General features: G+C 35.5%; 3 protein-coding genes across 3 annotated transcripts in view; 1 reads left to right on the forward strand and 2 right to left on the reverse strand.

The window, feature by feature from the left end:
• LOC100372679 (structural maintenance of chromosomes protein 2-like) overlaps positions 1–2717 on the reverse strand; it is a 31098-nt gene extending 28381 nt beyond the window's left edge. The window contains exons 1-3 of the mRNA XM_085503157.1: positions 2431–2717; positions 1578–1727; positions 1176–1298 (exon numbers count right to left, since the gene is read on the reverse strand). Of these exons, the coding sequence (XP_085359283.1) occupies positions 1176–1298; positions 1578–1727; positions 2431–2598 (441 nt within the window). The 5' untranslated portion in view covers positions 2599–2717. The remainder of the gene's footprint in view (positions 1–1175; positions 1299–1577; positions 1728–2430) is intronic.
• Positions 2718–2744: 27 nt separating this feature from the next.
• On the forward strand, positions 2745–14636 carry LOC100372830 (2-(3-amino-3-carboxypropyl)histidine synthase subunit 2-like). The gene is made up of 7 exons (XM_006819759.3): positions 2745–2854; positions 4496–4655; positions 6232–6344; positions 7022–7242; positions 10426–11106; positions 11862–12044; positions 12860–14636. Exons 2-7 carry the CDS (start codon positions 4497–4499, stop codon positions 12994–12996), a joined length of 1494 nt encoding a protein of 497 aa, XP_006819822.1. The 5' UTR covers positions 2745–2854; position 4496; the 3' UTR covers positions 12997–14636.
• Positions 14637–16926: 2290 nt separating this feature from the next.
• LOC100372981 (polycystin-1-like protein 2) overlaps positions 16927–25450 on the reverse strand; it is a 28721-nt gene continuing 20197 nt past the window's right edge. Inside the window, exons 12-22 of the mRNA XM_002737403.2 lie at positions 25321–25424; positions 24903–25127; positions 24617–24790; positions 23291–23451; positions 22372–23017; positions 20913–21033; positions 20298–20518; positions 20024–20198; positions 19072–19764; positions 18143–18727; positions 16927–17389 (exon numbers count right to left, since the gene is read on the reverse strand). Coding sequence (XP_002737449.1) covers positions 17262–17389; positions 18143–18727; positions 19072–19764; positions 20024–20198; positions 20298–20518; positions 20913–21033; positions 22372–23017; positions 23291–23451; positions 24617–24790; positions 24903–25127; positions 25321–25424 — 3233 coding nt within the window. The 3' untranslated portion in view covers positions 16927–17261. The remainder of the gene's footprint in view (positions 17390–18142; positions 18728–19071; positions 19765–20023; positions 20199–20297; positions 20519–20912; positions 21034–22371; positions 23018–23290; positions 23452–24616; positions 24791–24902; positions 25128–25320; positions 25425–25450) is intronic.

Raw genomic sequence — 25450 nt, forward strand, 5'->3', positions numbered from 1 at the left:
GGGAGACCACTGGTAACTGTTGTATGTACTACAAACCGAAAACACTACGAATGAAATTCCCCCTAAAGGGAAAAAAAAAAAAAAGGAAAAAACAATCTCATAACTGGCAAGAAAACAAAAAAAACGAAAGTACTGTAAAACCAGAATTCAGCAGACTTGTAAATGATAAAAGACAATAGGAATTAATGTTACATAGTTGATAATATAAAGACTGTAAACATTGCAACAGAAATATCTCAAAGCTGTACATAATTAGGAAATGCAAAAAAAAAAACAAACAAAAACAAATCACAAATGTTATACAATGTCAAGGCATATTAGAGTAAATATTAAATGCTGTAAATAGCAGTAACAAGAATCCCTTACAAGCCAGGGTGGGAAAAGGGTGGGTAAGCAGAGAAGGCACTGTAAACTTGGCGGCTGCAGCGATCGCAATGATATTAGTTTGAAAATGCCACGACTTGTGAGTTAGTTTATTTACTTAAGTTAATCCTCGATTAAAGGTCACAAAGTGGGTCTCTGATTCGTTGATCAATATCGTATTTGCATGTGACCCATGACCTGCAGGCATTAGGCCAAACCCTAATTTAAAACTGGTTATATCATAACCAAGCCCTTAATGAATGCCATAAAATCAAAAAATTCCTTGCAGCAACAATTAAGTGGTATACGGTACATGATCAATATACAACACACGACTACGAACACAGATCAAACCCTGGCGAACCACCATATAATACCTACATATCGTAAAATCTGTAATAGAAGCCGCATCCCTAATAGAAGTCTCACCCATTCTTTTTGAGCAATTGAGTATCAAACATTCACAATTTCTCATATGTGTAGATGCTCTAATTGAAACCGCATCCCTTCTGTTGCATTGTACCATTTTAATAGAAGCCGCAAGTTCTAATACAGATTTTACAGTACATGTTATACCTAACATCATTAACCTTTTCCCTTTTTTAATCACAAATTAGTCCCGTTTATAGTCTGCACTTTCCTTCAGAAGATTGAGTAATAGCTGAAAATTGACTCTAATTTTGTGTGTTGGCTCCAAAATTAGGGTTGATTTTCAGAAATATTGAACAATATAAGAACTAAGTGAAGAAAAATTTGGGCAAAAAAGACTAATGGTTAAAAGATTGATGAATGGTATTTAATAAGACACTTACCTGCATGATTAGAAAATGCGGATTGTTAATATTCAATTGTACAGATCTGAATAAATCTTGTACTCTGGTATTCTGGGCATTACTTCCATTTATTAGGTATTTATTACGTCCTCCAATTACCACCTATAAATAACGAGATTGTTGACATCATATATGAACAATAAACAGCTCACTAAACAGCAAACATCACTCACACTGGAACATGGACATCTTCCAATTCACACCACATCAACTTGTCCTCCGAACACAAGTTTGTTTCATATCAAGAATTTGTAGTCATTTTAAAAGTTCCACATTGGTCATCCTCTAAGAGTCATTTTTATAAAATTTATACATGTGACATTAATTTAAGTTGTGCACTGCATCTACTGTAAAACTAAATCAGGCATGCACTGTACGTACCTGCCTTGAAACAGTAATTTCATCATATCCTTCATAACCTACTGGGCTTTGTTTTTTATCTGCATTATCAAATGTGATTGTTACAGTAGCTTTAGTGACGCCAGCTTGTCCACTTTTATATACCAACTCTTGTAGATTACTTGCTCTAACCTGAAATGAAATACATACATGACATTTTCAGGAATTGGATCAATGTAAATTGGGTAATAATTCTTTGGTACAGTAAGGACTTAGAACCAAGCAAACAAGTGTGAGCACTAATAAATATATTTCACATTGCTCAATTTATGTAAGGTATGAATATAAAAACAGTGTCATTATTTTGTAAATTTCTAGTAGACTAGTTGGGTTACCAAATTTAGAAAATGGTAGACCTAGAACCAGCGTGCCCTTTTATGAGGATAAATTTGCAGGAGTCAAAATGGGATCGCCAAAAATCAAGTTGAGTTAGCTTGTTGACTGCTGGGAAGGTCTTTCTTCAAGAGAAGATAAATTTGTACATGCACACGAATTTATAGACAAGTGCCTATGGGCTGGTGTGTCATACAACATACACAGTTTAATTGTTTTGTTTTTGTTTGTGGGGTGCACTGATCACACTCTTCTAGCCACCATATCTAGGATTTCAATTGGTCGTTTAAAAGGTATCAGGTCGTTTGGACCCCTCGCCCTTTCGACCCCTGGACGATTAGACCCCTCGACGTTTCGTTTAAAATGTGATAAATATCAAAACTGGAAGACCCCCCCCCCCCGCCTCCAGTAAATTTGATCCACCCTTGAGATAGATAAAAACTCTCTACTTCGGTCTACAGGATCGCTCGCGTAATGAATCTGTTTCATTCTAATCACTTACCTGCGTCAAATTTGTAATTCCCAGCAAGAAGCATATCGAATCCAAAATATTGGATTTCCCACTGCCGTTCAGACCAGTGATGGCATTGAATAAAGGATCAAATCCTTTAACTTCCGTCCTCTGGGCGTATGATTTGAACCCATCAATTATCACTTCCTTAATCCACATTATTTAAAAAATATAACTACAATAATTAATATCAAAAATATGAAGTACTGGTCTTCTGACAAATCTAAACAACACAACAAATTGAAAATGGCGCCGAATGACGGTTTGACTGAACTGGGCATGCGCATTCAATCCCAAGATGCATTGTGAAAACAAAATGTCTGCGCCCAGGAACTCCACTCGATGCCAAATACTAGTATGTTCCCAGCTCTCGTGAATATTTGATATTTTCAAACTCAGCGCTTCAAAGAAACAGGTAAATTTATTCCGCAAATGAAGCACGTGTAAATAATAATTCGGTGTAGTGGTTAGTTTTGTTGATCATATGGATCTAACGAGATTTTGACGACTTGTTTCAGCGGTCAGTCTGAGTGATCAAACGTGTTCTTCTTTTACTCATTGCGTTGCATAGGATCTAATCCGACCCAGTTTCCATTTGACTAAACCCTGTTCTCGTCACGAGTGCAAGGCAACCGTACGTGGCGATCAGGGTTGGATATTTGGGAGTAGGGTGGGTTGTAATTATGGATCGATCAATTAAAATCGTTGGGGGGGGGGGGTGTCGGCATCATGAAAAATACAAAATAAGCTTAGCATATGCAACTTTATGAAACACAGAACTTCTCCAGAGAAATTATCAATGAAGATAATTATTCCGACGAACAAGTTTATAACTGCGATGAAACTGGTATATTTCGGAAGCTGTTACCGTCGAAGTAGCAAACAACAGCAAACTTGTGTATTTATTAATCGTGATATATTTTAATTAAGAAGACACACTATAAATAAACCCATGGGTGTATGTGTTCTTTTTATATGTCTTGAATGCATGAACCCCCGCCCTTCAGAGCCCCTTCGGAAAGTCGCGACCCTTGATATGTCATGGTTTTTGCTTGGATCCCGACACTCGCAACTTAGCGAGGGTCCATTGTAATGTAACTACTAGTATTTTGATTGGGGTAATCACAGCTTTACATGGAAAAGAACATTGACTTTTTCCTGAAAACAAAACAAAAAAGAAATGTGTTAATTGACTATATTGCCGTCCCTAAGAATCGAATGGTATAGTCCTATTGCTAAACAGTAGCCTTGCGATAGTAAACAACATGGCGGACTGAACTCTCTCCAACGCCCAGTACAGACATCGATCAGAAAAGATATCTGCTGTAATTTGCGACTCTGTTACCAATTTTTTATTATCAACTAATTTTATACAGTAAAGTGGTTGTTGCTTTTGATCGGGGCAGTATTCATATTCGTAATAAGACTGGGTTCAAACGTTTGGTGTTGTGACGACGAGGGGTTCAACCGTCGAGGGATCGCCGTAATTCCCGATTCTGTTACCAAAGTCAGGTATCTTCTAGTTTTATCCAGTAAAATGTTGCAACTTTTGACAAATAATGCTGGGTGCAAATGATGAGAAGTGTGACGTCAAGCGGTTATACCGTCGAGGGGTCGAAACGTCGAGGGGTCTAATCGTCCTGGGGTCCAAACGGCGAGGGGTCCAAACGACTTGTAATCTCCGGGTTTACGGTACTCGCCATAAGAGCTTGCAGATGTTATATCGGTGTACTGAATTAGTAACGTCTGAGATGCACACCAGACTCTTCTTGATTTGTTTCTTGTGTAACCATTAGGTGCCTCTTCTTTATTTATAGGACGAATGTTTTACTTGTTTTACCAAGTTGTGTTCGAGGAAACTTTGAATATCAAACATTACATAATTCCTAAGTAAATTCTGTTTTGTGCTCTCGCAACGCAAATTTTGAATGCATGACAGGATTTATTGTGGTGAAGACAAATAATAACTTTATTGATACAATGTCAGAAAGTACCAGGATGTGTAACTTTCCGGGGTCATTCAGGCAAATACTGAAAAAAATGTATTCTTTTCCAGCATGTCAACGAGTACAGCGGCATTCAGCAGTGATTGGGTAGGAGTGATACAAAGAACTGTTGAAGTGGAGAATTCTATGAAAACTGCTGATACTGAATTACAGGATAAATATGAAATCTGTCGATGTATTGAATTCATAAAAAGTGGGAAATATCAAAAGGTGAGACATCCTATATACATTTCAAAATGTGTCATCTTCCTGATACATGTGTATTTAGATTATTAACAAAACATAAGTTTGCATTCATCATTAAGGGAAGAGTCAAAATGTGAGTGTGAAAACGGTCGGGCTGAGTCGGCTTGTGTTATTAAAAAATTTGATCATGGTCCCAAAAGATGCTCGGGTCGAAACTCAACATGTGCAGAAATCTGTTGAACACTTGGCACAAACCAAAATCTTGCCCTCAGTGGTGAATTTAAGCTCTGACAACTAATAAACAGACTGACAACTCTGTTGTTTAGAGGTGTTAATCGGCCTAATCCTCTGCAAAGGTGCGTCTCGGCTACGCTGGAGGCTCACGCTTTGCCGAATGGTGAGTACACACATTGAGAATCCTCGGTCTTAAATTTTGCTGTTCATATATTAGAAAACCTATGAAAATATGATACATCAGGACAAGAAGTGTACCAGTCAACTAAATCGAGGCAAAATTAATATAACGATCTCAAAATAGTATTGAAGCGATGTTTTGATTTTTTACTTGTGTGTCGCAATGTCGCTCCAAGAGAATGCTTATTACTTACCTTTACCTGAATTATTGCCACTGCTATTTAGTTTGGTCTGCAGCTGAATTTTATATTTTCTGTTTTATTGTTACTCAGGCTTGTTTTATGATTGTCGGGCCCACAGGAATCACTAACGTAAGGAAAATATGAAACTTCGTTCTGACCTTTTGCGTCACTTCCTGTTGAAACACCGCAGTATCTTGCGAGGTCGTGCGTTTTCACGTGACTTCCTGGACATTTTCTTATCTCTCCAGTTGTTTATAAGCTTAAAACATTATCGCAAAAGTAAACACAAGACATACGTTAGCTCAAAAGAAATACCCACATTGCCAGTCTGTTTATTAGTTGTCTGAGATTTAAGACAACATAAAATGTGAAACATGAAACGAATGCAAACTGTCGTCAGCGACACATAATTATGTGCTGCTGCAGCTGTTTTTTTTTTCCTGCAATGCTACATCATTGTGAATCATTTTGAAATGTTCTTTGCTGTTCATCATGTACACGATGACTCGTACCGGTAATAAATACCATAACAACAAATGGATATAATTTCAATATAGTAATTATTATTATCATATGCATATTGTTTTCCATGTTTGAGTCAAATAACAGATCAACGAATGAGGGCGTGATTTCGGCACAAGGATAATCAACATAATGATTTGCAAATTTACTATACGTATTTAATAACTTTTCTTCATTTCTCGTTTATCTACATTGTATGTAATTCACTAAAAATTAACCATATCAAAATAACATGTACATATATTCTAATGAATGTGTTTCATTTTGAAAAATTGCACTTAACCTTCAATTAGTATAATAATGAATTGACTGCGTGCCTGTCAATGGAACATCACCGTCAAGTCAAGATCAGACAAAAGTGTTTTGCAAAGTGCCAAGCCGTCTTGCTAACTGACTCTCCAAACAAGTCTCAGAATGTCTGCAATTGCTTACCGGTACTATTGTTAAGTTTCACATTTTTTTTATTTTGTTTTGTTTTAAAGGTTGCCCTACAATTTCCAGACCATTTATTGGTGGATTCTGTAGCTATAGCAACTGAATTGGAAAAAAATACTGGTGCTAAATTGTTTGTGCTTGGAGATACTTCCTATGGAAGGTAAGTAAATTTGTTGTTCAGAGGGCTTGAGAAGGACAGCATGTTTTATAAAACATGCAGATATAGTAATGTGATTGGCTAAGTGGTGTAATTAAGTATCACAATCATGTTATTTATGCCAATTTTTGGGGTTTCCCAAACTATTCTTTGGTATGCATGATTTTGGCAAATTTATATCGGGATGAAATCCTGAATTGACTGAGGTATCATTAACCATTTGTCTTTGTAATTAGATTCTCTGTCATTGAAGGTGACAAGTGGAGTTGTCGTTATTGGTTATTGACAGAACTGTTGGTATAGGTGATTGTCCTGCATCAACTTGTTTTGTTCAAACTACTTCTTAAAAATCGTCATCTATCCTGCTTTTTTACTCGATACATACATGTTCTTTAGGTGGACCTTTGTGAGATTTAACCCTTTTGTGACGATATCTTCAATTATCTATTTTTAATTTTTATTTTTTGGTCAATAATGTTATTTTCGACTTCTTGTTGAAAACTTATATTCCTATGGCTTTGATAATTGGTATATGTGTCACTTGGGTGGACCTCTATTAGATTTTTAATATTTTGTGACGATATCTTCAAATCTGCAATTCTATTTTGACGCTCATGAGTGGATAAAGTTTTATAAGTTTTTTTTATATCAAAGAATCTTTTTCTTGTTTCCTACTACAGCTGTTGTGTTGATGAAATTGCTGCCCAACATGTCAATGCTGACTGCATTATACATTTTGGTAGATCATGTTTAAGTCCAACACGTCGTCTTCCAGTCTTGTATGTTTTTGGCCGTCAAGAAGTTGATATCGACCATTGCTCGTCAGTTTTCAACAAACTTATTGAAGATACAAGTACGCATTTAGTGGTTATGTATGACGTGGTGTATTCCCATATTATTAGTAAGTATATGTATATGTCTATCTAGAATTGTAATTACTAAGTTATAGACTTGTTTCTATTGCCAATATTTATTAGTTATAGAGCTGTGTTCTCTCTATAGGGTATGCTTAATTTCAGTCACTAACGTTTTGAACACCACCATTTTTTATATCAATTTTGCTGTAACATTTTGTAAATTTTTAGAAATTTTTCTATAATTAGTCCCCGTTCAGACGCAGTTCAAAAACAAGGACTTATGTTTTGACCTCCGTACGTGCGTGTGTGTGTCCGAACCTGTATCTTTAAATGCCTTGATCAATCACAATCAAACTTCACACATACATCATACATGATATTATACATATGCACGTCAGTTCGTTTCATGATCTGATTCAAGATGGCTGAATTTTGTTCCAAAAATAATCAGAATCAAGCATTTCTCAACTGTTTACAGATGGATTTTGTTCAAACTTGGTATATACGGTGGACATTATAGGACCTTGATGCACATCATTTTGTTTTTCAGATAAGTTTTAAAATGGCCGACTGGTTTTAATGAATGTGGTTCTAGTGCCATATCTCTGACTTGCTTTGACAGAATGTCATAGTTATACAGATATATTGGTTTGACAATCCTATTAAAAATGGCAGATTATATATTCATTATACATGTATTCAAATGACTGATTTTGTTTTAATTACTGCTGTTCCAGAGCAATAACTCTTAATTCTCGTTTGACGATCAGATACAAATATCAATCATTTAAATGTTAAACATATTCCTGAAATGTTTATATTCCAGCTATATTACTATAAACAAAATTATATATCTTAAATTCGACAGGAACTGTGCCATGCATGGCTTGTTTCTTTATTAATTCTAGACAAGATGGATTTCCCATTAACTACTGTAATACTGTAAAATACTTTATTTTAGCTGGATTAAATTTTCGCTGAAAAGAGTTTTTGAGTGTTTTGTATGGAATTTATTTTCACTGATTTTTTACAAGTTGAGTGTAAAATATAGGAAAAAAGGTATATTTGCATGATTTTATTTTCACCGAATCATTCTTTCAGCGAAAATAGCGAAAATTAATTTCAAGCGAAACTAATTAAAAGTATTTTACAGTACTTATCTTGATCAAAATATTAAACAAGCAGCTGAGATAACTCCGCTGCACATTTCAATTAAGAACAGAAGATATCATTTGAAAATGAAAAAATCTGAAAAAAGGTCTATCTGAGGAGGTACCTACATGTATAACATCAAAGCAATCGGATTTGCGGTTTTCAACAAGAAGTCAAAAGTATCACTTTTTACCAAAAATAACAAAAATATTCATCAAAATTAGAGAATTGAAGATATCATATTGAAATGAACAAATCTGAGACATAGTCGACAGCAGAGCTAAAAAAAAGAAGAAAAAAATGATTTATTTTGTGAATGGTGAGTTGACTTTGGCACTTAAACTCGTGATTGGTAAAAATGACGTTGATCACATACAAATTGCTGTTCAACTCTTACCCTTGGATAGTGTGCCAATAGAGAGGTCAGATTTCATTGCGTGGGATGCATTCATGAAAATTCAACTGTGACAAAAACTTGGTTTTTGTGTTTGACTTTGTCTGTTGAATGCAGAGGGTGCGCATACAATTTTCATACTGGCATTTGGCAGAAAAATGGTCAAATAAACCTTTGTGACATTCGGTAGTTCCAAACAGAATACAATGTATGTGGCAAAGTATACTGCATGTACAAATGGTCAGGAGATGAAACGTGACAATTAAAAACAAATAACTGTAAACGCATTAATTATTCATTGTTTTTAATTAGCTATTTTTGTAAATACCTATATGTCATTTCTGCTCAATACATTGATTAACGGCATCACAATTTTTCTAAGAAGCCAACAATTGTACGTTTTTCTAAATTTTGCTATAATTATAGTACAGGATGCCATAGGAATATTACATCAACCATATAATATAATTTTGAGTTATTATTTAATCGTTTACCATAGCAAATTATTCAATATCTCAACTCTCTTGGGGTTTTAGGTTTTAATTGCCCTGTAATTAATTCGCAAGAAAGCCAAAGAAGTGTCAAAATGTCTCTTGTCTGTTATATCTGGTCTAAACTTTTTTTCAGTTTCACGGATACAATAACTTGTCTAATATTGATGTGATTATTGTCAGATTTATGCAGGGTTTGATCTAGAGGCATCGAAGGCCATACTTGCCTTGATGCCAAATGAGTTTGCCTTGGTCCTTTTGATATTCTCCATGTTATTCTTTTATGGTGAGACAATTTTATCAATTTTTGCCTCAAATATGGGTGTCCTCTCAATCCTGAAGTTCAAGCTCTGTTTATACCCTATTTATTCTATTAAAAGTGCTTCTCTGATAGAATATTATGTGCCATGTATGTACATTGCATTAACTCACTACAAGTTGTACAAATGTATGTAACAATTCTTTTACCTATATGCATGCGAACCAAGTTACATGCACCCTGAAGCTTCAAAGCTATTGTCAGTACAGTGGAGACTATACAATGATCTACATCTTTAAAGTGATCCCATACAATTCTATATATCCACAAAAAAATCCCATATGATCCTGTATGTCCCCAGTGATTCCATATGATACTGTACATCCCTAAAGTGATCCAATACAATTTTATATATCCACAAAGTGATCCCATATGATCCTGTATGTCCCCAGTGATTCCATATGATCCTGTATATCCCCAAAGTGCTGCCATGTGATTCTGTATATCCTCAGTGATTCCATATGATCCTGTATATCCCCAGTGATTCCAGATGATCCTGTATATCCCCAGTGATTCCAAATGATCCTGTGTATCCCAGTGATTTCATATGATCTTGTATATCCCCAAAGTGCTCTCATGTGATTCTGTATATGTGTGTCCATGTGATTCTGTATTTCCCCAAACTGATCTTGTATGATCCTGTATATTCCAATAGTGATCCATTATGATTCTGTATATCACAAAAATGATCCTGTACGCTTTGTATATCCCCAAAGTGATCCCATATGATTCTGTATATCCTCACTGATCCTATATATCCCCAAAGTGATCTTTTGTGATTCTGTATATATATCAAAAGTGATCATGTACATTTTGTGTATCTCTTGTATGATCTTCATATTGCAAGCTTACATTGTCTGTACTTTCACAGGTTTACTTGAAGCGAAGTTATCACATATATACTCCAACATGGTCATAAGCAAATTTAAATACGAAAATAATTCAACCGAAAAAGACAATTATAATGGTGGGACTGAACCAAATTTGGTTACAGATGATATCCAAACTTTTACAATATCTGGTAGACAAGTAAGTCTGTCTCCAGGGAAGCAAATCGCAGATTACATCATCCTTTATATTGGAGGAGAGAGTCTAACGTTAACAAACCTTATGATGTCATTGAATAGGTGTACTTTTTTCACCTATGACCCCCAAACCAGAAGAGGTCAACAAGAAACTCTGAATATCAACAAAGCTTTAATGAGGAGGTATTACCTGATTGAAAAAGCTAAAGATGCTAGAGTTGTCGGCATCGTAGCTGGTACACTGGGCGTGGCTGACTACATGAATGGAATCAGCAGAGTGAAACAACTTGTCAAGAAAGCTGGAAAGAAAAGCTATACGTTTGTGATGGGAAAGATTAACATTGCCAAGATGGCAAACTTTATGGAAGTTGATGTGTTTGTTTTGATATCCTGTCCAGAAAATAGCCTGATTGACTCGTCTGAATTCTATAAACCTATTGTGACACCGTTTGAAATGGAGATTGCATGCAATCAAGCTAGAGAGTGGACAGGGGACTACGTGACAGATTTTAGGCAGCTGTTACCAGGTAAATGCTGAATTGTGAACTAATGGAACTTTTTTATACTGATAATTATTATAAGATAGATGTATTACTACATTTACATGTTCACAAAGATGGAGCTCAGTCACAATCCCCCAAACTTTGTCCGGACCAATCACAAGCATGAACAGGCAATGGTTTTTCGAATTGATGCCTTTGTTTTAGGTACCAGTTAAGTCGCACCTGAACCAACTTGCCCGATACTAACTCTCCTGATAACCAACTCGATTTTGTTTTCATCGTAAACAAGGTACCAAACATGTATTTAGCAAATTGAGTTTGAGTGAGTCGGTATTAGTTAATTTAAATTTTTCCCTGAAAAGACATTTTGGGTGTTTTGTATGGAATTTATTTTCACTGGTTTTTGATAAGTTGAATGTAAAATATAGGAAAAACGGTATATTCACTGGATTTTATTTTCACTGAATCATTCCTTCAGCGAAAATAGCAAAAATTAATTCCAAGCAAAAAGTGTTTCACAGTATTTAGAAATTTTCAGCTGATTTCCTTTATATCCTGTTTTGGGACTGAGGTTTATCAGAACATACATGACATACACTGTACATGAAAAAGTTTAATGACCTTCCCCGACTTGGGGGAATTATCCCATCTGGAAATGCTATATGCCTGTAATTGCAGCCGACCAGATGAGTCAAATATGCTATTGCATGATGCCAGGCAGGCATAGTGTTGCTCATCAGGGTAATTTGTATAATGAATGTGAATGTGTTTTAATGTAGGTGGTGACAACTTTATTGAGATGCCAAGTGATGATGTGTCTGGTAATCTGGAAACTGACGTGTCACTGATAACAGGTGGTATACGGAGAATGGGGGAAGAAAAAGATGATATAGCCGTCAGTAGTAGTGCCATAGTCAAACGTGATGATGTTTTAACTGTATCTACAGTTCATGCTACCAGTGGTGAGTCATTACACAGCTTACCTCAGTAATGTTTATCACAGTTTGCATTTTGAAAAACATCTTTTGTGTATTTTCATTGCCTATTTATCACATTGCACTGTTTATTTATCTATCGCACCTTCTGTTTATCATGCTCAGATAAATTATTTTCATTTTCTGAAATAATGCATCCCTGACCCTGATTATTTAGTGGCACAACTAGTTATGCTCATTTTTTGATGCGTCATTGAGTATCAACATTATTGTACATCTTGAAAAAAAATTTCACTGTGGTTTTGGAATTTGATAAAAGGAAATTCCTTATTAGTATTTCATGAAAAAAATAAGGGTGAATATTAATAAATCAGGGGCCACGCTATTTGTGTTTGTACCCTTAAAAATAACCTAGAGCCACATACAGTCTTAATTTTTTTTAAAAACAGCAGTCAAATTTAACCCAACTTGATTTTTAGAATTTCATCCCAGAACAACTTCAAATCAAGCAAAGATTTAATTTCAAATGGTTTCACTTTCGTTTACAATTGCTCGACAAGGACTGTGTCAACTCATACTCATAGACTTGTTTTTATCAGACCATTTCTTGATCGAAATAGGCAATCTTAGAAGTTAGGTAGTGATATTTGTGTTTTCCCAAAAGTTGCACTGTATTCAGAAAAGAATATATATTGATATATTAACTGATAATGAGTTAGTTGATTCTGACTGATTCATAACGCTAGTCATTTTGTGACACAACTCTGCATTGACTCAGCTTATGATATAATTTACAATATAGATGTCTCAACGGTTTAACTAATCCCTCATTTTTTTCACAGCTGAGTATTTATCCTCCCGATCATGGCAAGGTTTAGAACAGCGACTCGGAGAGACGTCTGTGAGTCAAGCCATTGAAGGTCAAAAAGGTATCGCCTCTGGGTATGCAAATGAGAAGAGTTCTTCCAAAGAGACATGATAATGATTTTTAGATCCCATGTTGTGAGTTTACTGGCTTTGTATGGGTGTATGATTGTTCTTCTTGAAAATCATTAGAATGAGATTCAGTGCAATATTCTATGGAACGATCCACAGATAAGATTTGGGTTCAAATCTGTGTTAGTAACTACATCATTTGCTCAGTAACATTAGCTGATTAGATCTCTCTCACTCAAATTTTAACAGCATCAAATATAAAAACTTTGAAATGAAATGAAAACGAAGCAACAAAACAATTTCATATATTACATAAGGCATCAATACTATTGGGTATTCACAAGAATAAAGACGTGCCATTATGAGCCATTGATGGCACAATGGACCGGAATGAGCATAAATACTCTCCCGACTAGTCTACCCACCACAATATACTACTATATATTAATGTAGGTCAAAAAACAGACAAGATTGTCAAATTAAATGCTTATGATTGCATACATAGTGTATTACATACTTGCATGTTATGATTACCATACAGAAGGTTTCAATAGGTGATTTTCCGTACAATTGCAAGATCTCGCGAGATGCATGAAAGACGCGCGTCGGACGTCTGCCGCAAAAATCGAACGATTTGATTTTGAACTCGAATTTCTTTATTTCGTAGCTCACATCGACCGGCCGATCTTCGACAGAGGAATATTGCTTCCGAATACCATTACTTAATCAAAATTGTTTATTATCAAATGTGGACAGCACATTATTAAGCATGAAAATGTCCCCCAAAATACTTTCGCGTTTGTCGAATCCCACGGGATGTTTGACGCCACTACAATGCTATGACCTTTGTTTGTCCTGTTTTTACGTTCGATTTCACGCATAACACGTGATTCTCGCAGTGAACGGAAAATGGTCTATTATGCCTTAGGTATCTGGTTTTGTGAAGCCTTTTGCCACATACGGAATGAACTATGCAAAAATTTTTAATTTACTTTCTACTTATTCAATCCAAAGGAATTGTTGGCTATATTCGACCCACACATTTATCCAAGATATTAAACTTGGATTTTGATTAATTTGGTGTTACTACTTTAACAATCTTATTTTCATATTTGGGTGACTAAGATTTGCAAATGTATGCTGTTCAGTTATATCAGTTTGAACTTCTATAATTATCTCAAACTTTGCGAAAAATTGTTTGTCGTGGATGTCTCATCTTAGTAATGAGCTCATTTGCATATTGATCATGCAAACTCTTACTCCTTCATATAACCATAGACCTTAGAAAACAAGGTCTATGATATAACACATCAGACATTTAATCTTTGCGGTACACCTTTCTCATTCATTATTATAAGAATAGTGATATCTAGAATCAGTCCGATACAAAAGTACTTTACCAAGGTCTTTTAATTCCCCGTGCACCACAATTGTACCTGTCTGGACTTTGGTTCAGCATTTTACCTGTTTTATGTGGTTTTCTATAATTTTGTTCTCATATTTTTAACCAGAGGGACATAGTTTCCTATTTACTACAGGTCTTGAAGATAATTTTGGAAAAACTGAATCGGGACAAATGTTGACTTTGGTATGGCCGCTGATTGAATGGGAAACAATAGTGTATGCGAACTACTTCTATTAAACCATGTAGTATACTGTGCTAATAAAATGAAAGTAATTGAATTGTATGCTGCTGTTTACTCCCATGTGGAAGAACACAATGGGAGTCCTTACAGTTAGTGCGTCTGTGTATACTAAGCTTTTGGTTGAAATTTTTACATATTGATACTTAATTTAAATGTGTGCATAGTAATTACCTAGTTTGCATATTAATTTGCCTGTGAACATCAAATCCTGTTGTCAACTGATATCGATGCAACGTCTTTTGCGATTCCAATGTGATTTCAAACGTTCGACGTGCATGATTAAGTTACAATATTTCACTAAGTTGCATCCACGAAAATATTAATTACGTTTTTTGATGCACGAACTTCAGAACAAAGATATGCCTACCCAAAACATTAACTAGTAAAATTTCAACTATTTTGATATACCGTGTTTTCAAAAACGTGTTACAAAACGCCTGGAGTTGGCAGGACAATTTGTGACTGGGTGCAAGTAAACTCTAGAGCACAATATTATTTGTCGATTTTCAAACAAAAACAAGTTTACGCCAAAATACATGAACAAAGCGATACATGAACTAGTCTGTTGTAAACATATTTAATACAGCATATTTTAAAAATTGGGTTATATAAACTACCTTAAAGGTGTGATATGGCGGTTGTGGTCTTGTTGCGTGCGGCCAGACGCTAAGGTAATATAACATTGCGTATTAAGAGACGTCCCTCGAAAAAAACATTTTATTTCTTCGTATGTTTGCAGTTGCTAGTCCCTGTATTCGCTTTTGTCATGTGGCTGCTATTGCTGACAAATTTGCAGCCCGAACCTCTCAGTTCGCCCCCTTGCAATCATACGACACCAATTTCCCACACGAAGTTCTGTTTCTAATCCCTGGTTTCGGATGACAACTAATTAAAAACATGTAGTATGAGTCAAATGACAATCAAATCTCTCTCAATTACGATAATTGGTCATGCTATTATTTGCATGTAGGTGACGAACTTCATTTTGTACCGTATTAGCTTTAATGGGGTGTGTGTAGACTAGCGGAGTCAGGCGATTAATTTGTTTTTGTAGTTTAAATAAAATAAAATTAATCGCGCTGACACCTCCATTTCGCGATTTTTTAAAATTTTATTTAAACAATTAAAACATTGTAATCGCCCCGACTGCGCCAATCTAGGGTATGTGGTATAGTGAGGTGCTTTCTGTCTTGACGATTTGCTTGCCGTGGTCATTTGAATTTCACGTGTTGCGTATTTGCCATGTCGTGAGTTTGAATCTCGAATTACTTGTTCGTAATGTGCCTGATTTTACATTATAACATGTATACGAGTAATTGATATACAACAACACAGGTATTTGATTAACGTACCACGTTAGTGAACAAGGTGAAAGGTTGTGCACGGGAACAGCTTGGCATATATTCACACACACCCGATGTTACAAAAAACACGTTATCGCAAGTGTTTTTATTTAAATTACTGTAACATTGGTTAACATTTCGATTTTTAATATCTCAAAATGTAAGATCACATTGCTGCAAGCACTGATACCTAGTTAATTCAAGTATAAATGTCGCTTCTCGACTCAGAAATTCACTCTTCTCCAGACCTATACTTTTAATGTTTCAATACATTGGATCGCACAATTCCAACGCCATGGGTACAATACATTCAGGTTGAAACAAACAGTCCATGGCGGTGTTTTAATATACGCTCGCAATAACAAAATTCATATCGTGTAAAGGGGGAGATAGTTTATATAATAATTATACAAACTTCGGGATATCAAAAGGTACATCGAAGGAGGGCGATGTGCACCAATGTTGGTAATTGTCTAGAAATGTGTTGTATCATTCATAGTAGTGTTACTGTTAACCCAAAATAACTGAATATATTTAAAACTAGGCAAACTAACCTAAGATCGGTACGTGACACCCGTTATATGTGTAAACAATTGTATCATTATTACAAACAACGAACAAACAAATCTCTCGTATGAAATCAAGTAATAAACTATAATATATATTTGAGTGGGTATTTTTAATTATTAGAATATGATAACGACAAAGGATTTGGTCAGCATTTTAAACCAGTTATCAATAGTGCAACTACATATGATAATTAATTTGTTCATTTTTTTAGAATAATAATATAGTGTAAATTCTAGTTATACAAACACGTCTGGTGTACTGGCATTAATACCTGTCCTGAATATTTTATCTGTGTTATCTAACCTTTGATGGTTTTAACATAACGAATTTCAGTTACTAAAAAATAAAAACATCGTTACGTGAATAATTGTGCGCATGAATTGACACAGTAAAAACAAATGCTACACATGTAACTGTCATGTTATAATTTGTATTTTAATGGTTAAAGACTTTAACTTGTTCAGTTCTACTAAACCAAGCAGCATACAGGGATGTTGTGCATTTCTCTGCTTATCCAGGATGCACGGAGCACGGGTATTACCCACACGTACCCTATAACGACAGTTTTTTTTTCAATTACACTTGTACAAGCATGCTTATATTGAACCTGATCCATTACTAATTATTATAATCTCGTTCACCCCATGTGTGGAATTCCAAATGTTAACATACAAGAGATGGATTGTCACCGAATGATGTATTAAAACCGCACAACAAAACAATTTATTGTCTTGTTTGAGATCATAAATTTAGTTTAAAATATCATGCAAAAATTCATCTAATTTGTTCTCCAACAACAGTATGCGGTTCTCGAGTTGGATCAGGTATTGACTCGGATCTTCTGTCTCGTTTCTTATGTGCTCCTTCTCATTGTGATCTGAATGAATAAATAAAAAGAAACAAATACACATATTTAGAAATCCAATGTTTAAATAGTACACTTAACGCATGTAGCTCACTCATACTTCAGTAATTGTTATACCATCGATAATATCTATTGTCTTTAGCTATAATCATCCCCTGGAACAAATAGTCTGCCTAAAGAGATCGTTCCGAAATATTGACGGAGGAAAAAGCGACCACACTACGAACATCACTAAATTGGTTAAAAATTGCATGAAATGTCAAATTTTATTTGCAATGCTGATCCACCAAAAATGAAGGAATCAGCTCAGCGAAACGTAGTAACACAAACTAAAATTATAAGAGAACTACGTCTAAACCTGGTACATACAAGATAATCTAAGAAAAAAAATTGTATTTACACGTAGGCGTGGATTGTTTTGTATGTGTTTATTAGCTGCAGCTTTCAGTGTCTTTACATTAACAGTGGTTTTATATGCCCGTATGTGGTGTGTATTTCCGAAACACGTGTCAGAAAAATTGGAGTTTATGGTTTGTGTTCTTATATAGGTTTCGGGTGAGTCTCGGTACTAACAGTAATTTTGCATGAATTCACAAGGTGATTAGTGAACTCGAAATACACTCTGCTAGATATCGTGTACATAAGGTAAATAAAAATGATTGTTTGGAAACATCGTCATCTATTTCTGTGGTTGTTCCACTCTGGTAATCATATACTAAATATTAGTTCTCAATTACGTACCATACTGCAGTTAGTGGTACTCACGTTTTCGGTACTTGCGTCCACTTTGTCTATATATATAGTGTTTGTACAGCCCGTGTAGTCGTTTATACAACTTCATACTGGTGATCCACTCCATTATCACATTCATGACGTCAGGATCTTTCCATTGCGTATCTAATTCCACCTGTGCCTGGGAACATGCATCACATATAACCGACTGAAGTAACATAAGAAGTATCCAGCTTTCAAGCACCACGTACGATGCGATAAACAACTGCCCAGCTTTGGTACTTTCAGACAGGATACCCTCACCATTTGCTTTGAGCGATCCACCAAGCACTGACAAAAGCGTGAGTAAGGTGTCGCGGACACTTTTAAAAGGTAACGTAGTTCTCCCGAAGTAGAAATATATCAGTTGGATATATGCAAATGTAACGATGACGAGAATTAATGAAAATGAAATGATTGAGTCTTTTGCGATGGACAAGGTCGCTTGGAAAATACGTGTACGTCTATGCAAGCCAAGTAAACGTGTGTAGCTAATGACAGACATGAACGATACAAGACCGACGAAAATTGCGAAAACGCCATCTATCAATACAAGGTATCGGAAATTTCCATAAAAACCTTGAAAAAAAAAACAGCAGTGGGATAACTTCATTAAATTGATAACACATATCATAAGATACCATTGTTAAATGACTAGTGTACATTTTACGTTATAAATCATAATGATACACGGGACAGTTTCTAAAATATACGAATAAGCACGACCAGTCGATTAGTCATTACGTGTGTTCGGGTGCAGCGTACGTAGTTTATGGCCTGTTGCGATACGATCGGTTAACCATAACACAATTTATCAAACTATAAATTGGATAACATAAAGTAACATTACCCCGGGACATTTCAGACAGTACATTATGCTAATATACATATATAAATAGTTGACTGACAAATATAATCGATACCTTTGTTCGATCCAGCTAAGGCCCAGTTTGTTATTTCAAGCCTCACAAAATACAGTCCAATACTGGTACTGGACAGCAAAGTTACGGTGAATTGAAAACGGTTCCAGAAACGATGAAAGTAACGTCGGCCATACTTCAATATTTGGCGGAAGCAGTAATACGACGCCCACATCACCACAATGAAATACGATATGTGGCACACCAGGGAAATGAAAATGTCAAAATCCATGGTCATGAGGTCAAATAAAGCCAACGTATCAATTCGCAAAGTGTCCGTAGTTGTGCCATGTTCAAAAAACTCGGTCAGAATTGTTACTAAACTGAGAACTCGAACATTTGGATTGTATGCAGCAAACTCGACAAAGACTGCTCTAGTGAGACTATCTATCCAACCAGCTTGTATCAGGTCGTTGATGCGATCTTGGGATTGACTTAAATTGCGTCCGAGAACTGCTATATAGCCATCACTGGAATACGGGTTTCCCATTTTACTCCAGAAATACGGCGCCATATGTTCACCGTAGAGGGAGCTGTGTGTCCATGGTTCGTATGACGTCATGGTCATATTGTCGATGGTTACATTATACTCAGTCCAACTCGTATTGAATGTGCCCTTCTCCTCCGCCAGTACGGAGTATTCAGCATTACACTCGGATATTATATTGCCCATTTTAATCGGTACAGTGCACGTACCTGTTTAACAGAAACAGTAGCAAGATACAAGTTACAAGATTAAATGTTCAAATTGCTAATACGCCCTCTGGAAACAAGACAATTCTGTTACGTCAAAATAACGTAGATAGTGCAACGTTGCTCAAATAGTCAACTCTGACATTGTCAAGTGGCCTCACTAACAGTAGTTGATATCACGAAAACGCTTCGTCGCCAGGGGTCGCAACTTGTTGGAAAACGTTTTCAACATTGAATTTGAATTATCTTTAATACACAATACCTGGTTTTATTCGCAGTTGACGTAAGACGACTGGAGCAATTACGTACGAGATAACATTTGTCAGCAGATCGATTCTACCTGCTTCCATCTTATGTCCGTTGTAATAATAACCAGAATGCAACGTTGCGGTCAATGTCTGGTTGAGCCAAGAGTAGTAACATGACATTTCGTTACACTGAAAGAATGTGATAATTATATGTAAATGTATGCTATAGATTAAACTAGAGAGATTAATTAATAAATTGTATATAATTAGGTTAATAAATTAGCTTACTGGGGATATATCACCACTCTTCACGATATTTGCCAGGGCTTTATTTGTATAATAGCTCGACTTCGGTCTATACGTGGTAGATATTTCCATAGAAAACAGTATCAATAAGGTGTACACTACGGCGTCTTTAAAAATGGTCTTTAAAATGATATCCTTCCGTTTAATGGTTTTTGCTTGCTTCATTGTCTGTTTATTTGGAGGCTGGTTGGGAATGGAACTCCCTGTTGGAATTTAAATAGACATCGATGGTGAATAATGAATTTTTATTTCTAATGCAAAATTATTACAATATAATACTATACTAAGTATGGATATAACATTGCTAGTTTTTTGGTAGATAGATACTCTGTAACACAGTGGATTTGTATCATTTTTATACGTACAAGAATAAACTACGACTATACTCGCTTCACATCAAGGAATAAAACACTATATTAATACTAAAATTGTAAATACATTTCTATTATCACCCGATGTAACAATGAAACGATCAGTTGAAGCCAGATTATTTATTTATTCTCATTAGAAAACGTTATATCTTAAAGTGCTACAACGAAATAGACGAATAATTAGGTACGGGATGGCATTATAATTGTAACATTTCAATTTGTTTACCTTCTGTTTGGTGATTATTACTGAAAACATCAGTCCCATGGTCTCTTTCGTTAATTACTTTAGCGTAGGGTTTCTTCAGCCATGAAAACATGGATGATACAAAGATGACCATGACTAAAGCCTGCAACGAAAATATTACCGGATGTATATATATATAAATTGCGCAAACAATGGAAATATCGGGAGTTATTATAATCTGAATTTCCTTTTTACTAAATAGTAAACTATGATAGAAAATAGAAAAGTCAATTTTAGTAAGTGAGTGATGCAACGCCTCAAAAGCATGTGATCCGGGGCAACATCAAAGATAATTTTTTGGTGGTACTCACTACGGTAAACTCGTTAATTATTCCATGGTTTTTAATAAACCTGAGATGTAAATGGTAGCCGATATCTCATTGAGAGTGAAATAACCACGGTAATTTGTTTGCATAGTATTCAATTCTGTGCCGTTACCATGCTCACCATTCCCCAGACCCTGGTATGCTGAGCAGTGGATTGCTTAAACAATAATTTGTCTTGGGGTTCTCTCATTCTTAATGATATCAGGGCGGTTAATTGTGTCTATTGTGCTTTATGCCATGTTCGCTGATAATTTACATTTACAACAGAAGGTACTATTTCTGTTTCTTAATATCAAAACAGTACAAAGTGGGTTGGATTTCAATGTCCACAAGAAACTTGTTTAATTTATCCGAACTTTATGTGAGAGTAACGAGAAGTTGATTAGTGATAAATTTCTGAGCAATGATTAATGGAAAAACAAGCGAAAAACTCGTGTAGTAGACATGTTCCTGTAGTACAAATTCCATGGCAGAAATACCAAGCTGGTTATGTTAGTTTGTTTGTTTAAAAATGTGTTGTGTTCTCAGAGTTATAATCCCTTTCCTTTCGATATCAATCAGGTATGTTGTTGTTTCTAACTTTAGTACCGAATATGTGAATACATTTGGCTTAAATCAATATCTTTTTCTTTAATAATTTGGTGTTAAGTACGAACTCGCTGCTGGTGATATGACTGAATATCTTGTGCGCCATGATACGTGTCATGAACGGCTCTTTGTTTATACAAGTCTGTATTGTTATTGGTATAATCTATAGACCTAATATACCTTATGCGCAAACGAGATTTCGTTGAGGGCGAGTGAGACACGAGACTTGGTCTTGTCCCTCAAACAGTACTATTTCTTCTGCGTCGCCATGACGAGACAGAATAAAAAACAAATTGCGGGACAAAAACATTGACGTTTAAAATATATTGTCATGTCATATCATTGTCTCGAATTCCCATTTATCGAATCTGTCAATGGCTTCTGGAATAAAGAGTGCATTGTGATAGTGGCATTTCATTAATAAAATAACCTCGTTTCTAATTAATTAATACCTAACAACAAACCGACTCAATCATATCTGCAAAAAAGAAATATTTTCAGTAAACATGATAATTAAAATAAAGTACCTTGAGAGGATCGATGACCAATGCAGATAAGAAAAACGACGTCATCTGTGACGTCAACCATTGGCGGGAAACTTCCGCACCCCATTGTAGACTATACAAGACAACAAAAAACGATGACAAAAACATTGCGCAAAACACGATAAACCATGCAATTCCAACGCAAAACCATGGTAACGGATGATCATTCTTTGGCATTTCTTTATCTCCATCATTTGTACAGTTCTTCCGTCTAAATGGCCTTGATTTTTGAAATAATTGCATAATAATAATCGACGGTGGCATTGTTATCAATGCGCTGATCAAGCCAATGTATAGTGTTCCCAGAGATAAACGCAGAGGTCCGATATAAATTGATTTGGTATCGCCCACAGCGTCTGCTGTATCATAGAACATAGCATTGGCAATCATAGCCAAGTAAAATGCTACTGCACAGCAGGACAATCGCTGAACTCTTGTGAAGTTACTAGGCACCGGACGGGTAAACATGGAACCCCACAAATAATCATCAGTCATTTTATCCCGTGAATTACTCCAACAGATATGTACGAAAGATGACATTTGTGTACCACCACTGACCGGCAGTACTCTTTCAACTTTTTCGTCTTCCCTATCAACGGCGAACCACTTGTAGCAGACGAAATTAAACCTGTAAAACATAACAGTTGCTGTTTCTGTAACTCATCAGATTCACACTCATCTTATTCCCCCTACTGAAACATCCAGACAATCGATCAGTCAATCAGTCAGTCAGTCCATGGAACTATAGTTTATAGTTCCATGGTCAGTCGGTCGGTTTCCGGCTTATATGGACAGCTGAACGAACAGACTTAACGTAGAAGAACAACGACCCTTTTTTCAATACATAGTTAATGAATTAATGGTTTGGATGGTTGGTCAAATAAGCAAACAACATATTTACCTTTCTTCAGTCTGTGTATCAAATACTTCGATTCGATCTAAGAACCATGAATCAAATATTTCCTTTGAGTGCTCACTCAGCCATATATGAATGTAACACAGAGGACCCAAGTGGCAAGGAACTGCCAAGAGAAAACTATGTACACTGCCAGTTGTGAAGGCCTATTGATTAGAAACATATATATATTTAGCAAAGCTGCACATAAATAAGGAAAAAAGAAATGACATGATCTCCATATTATGCACGATATTTAACTTTTTACAAAACGATAATACATTTAAATTTGGAACTGTTACAGCCATTTTAATTATGAGCATTAGCAAACTTCTTACTGAGTGAATTGTTATGCAAATTAGCAATTATCTCAACTTCTTTTTAGTGCACATCCCAGAAAAAATAGCTCCTAGACACTTTGACCTTTTGTTTTGAATTTTCACAAATGATTGACAATGTGTTTATCTTCAAAACGCCGTCGGGGCATTGTTTCTGGTTGAACAGTGTTACAACAATCGTACAGACAACTAGCCTGGGTGTTAATTTATGCATAAACTTGAAGTAGTGAAATTTGAGCTGCTGCCCTGCAAAATTGACAACTGGTAGACAGTTTTCAAGACGGAACTTTCTTCATAGTAAACAGATGTACCCGTAAACAAATGTTGACAGGAAACAGAAGCATGGTTTAGAAGCTATTTTTTTTTTAAATCACTTTTGACCAAAAAAGCACATTTTTGTACATATTTCAAACAACAGTGTCCATAAAAAAATACAAAAGCAAAATTTTAAAATTCATACAATAAGCTTTCTGAAAATATATAGTTTTGTGGACAAGGGAGGTCTTGGTTTCCTAATTAACTAATTAAAATACCTGATGGATGGGGCTGCCAAACACCAATCAATGTAATTCAAAAGTCCATTTCCATTAATACGAGCCAATCTGAGAGACAATGGCCTTCACCAAATATACGGTATTATTACACAATCAATGACATAAGTAAATATTTTACCGAACATGCCGATTGGAAACCATTGCCTAATTACAAAGATTCGTTGTTAAGTAACACTAAAGGGAGGCTATAATAAAATCATATTAAATCTTTGTCTTCATTCGCGTTCCTGATATATACTGACATGTTGACATTGCATTAAGAGAAAATATTAATATCATAGGACAAATCATGTGTTGTTTGTAATTATAGCATTTCGAATCCGTTCGATAAACAAGCCAGTATCGTGTAAAAATTCAAAAATGTCAGAGCAACATGAATGCCAAGTAGTAAGCTTTTCAACTAATTTGGATTGTATTGATAATGCTCAAAGGCAACCAACCATTTTGTTGTGTTTATCCATCAGATGGCGTATACCGGATTCCTTAGTTTCTCCACTGATATTAAACTGAATATCAGACAATGTACCAGCACCAAGTCGAAACCCGGTATACACAGTTACACGGTAGTAGTACTTGTCATTTGTTTGATTCCCGGCCAGGGGCAGAGTATACCACTGAAAATAAAAGAGCAATCACCTAATTATAACAAAATACGCAATAGCCAATCATAAGATGACGAAATATTCTCAAGTTAATGAAACAATTTATATATTTCATGTTATTTACCATATTCCAATCGTTTTTGTCCTTTCGTCTCAACCATAAAGCCAAGATAGCATAGATTGCAAAGAAGACAAGAACGGTAGCGAGTACCACGGCATTGTCGGCGATATCTTTGTTGAATACGCTCGAGAAATCGATTTTATTGACTGGAACTACAAACTCGCCGGCTGTAAACGATGTCAAATGGTTACAGACGCAGGTAATAGTGTTCATTTCTGATTGGACGGGCTGTATCGAGAACAAAAAATGTATATTGTAGCAACTGACAAACACACATATTAGCGTAAATCATATAGGCATATACATTTGAAACGCAGTGTTTTCTTTGTAAATACTTGTTACCAGTGCTAAATGTTAATAGGTGTTAATGTTAACAATAACCAATACAAATGTTAACTGTAAATATATTAGCACGCATTACCGAACAACCGTCAGATTTCCATTCTTGAATAGTAGTGTTCCAGTAACGACACACCAGAAATGTCGATGTAAGAGTCACCATGTAAACAGAAGTATTCTGTGTATCTGAATGACACACACAAAGAAATGTT

The sequence above is a fragment of the Saccoglossus kowalevskii genome, chromosome 9, assembly GCF_978046115.1.
Source record: "Saccoglossus kowalevskii chromosome 9, keSacKowa6.1, whole genome shotgun sequence".
NCBI lineage: Eukaryota > Metazoa > Hemichordata > Enteropneusta > Harrimaniidae > Saccoglossus > Saccoglossus kowalevskii.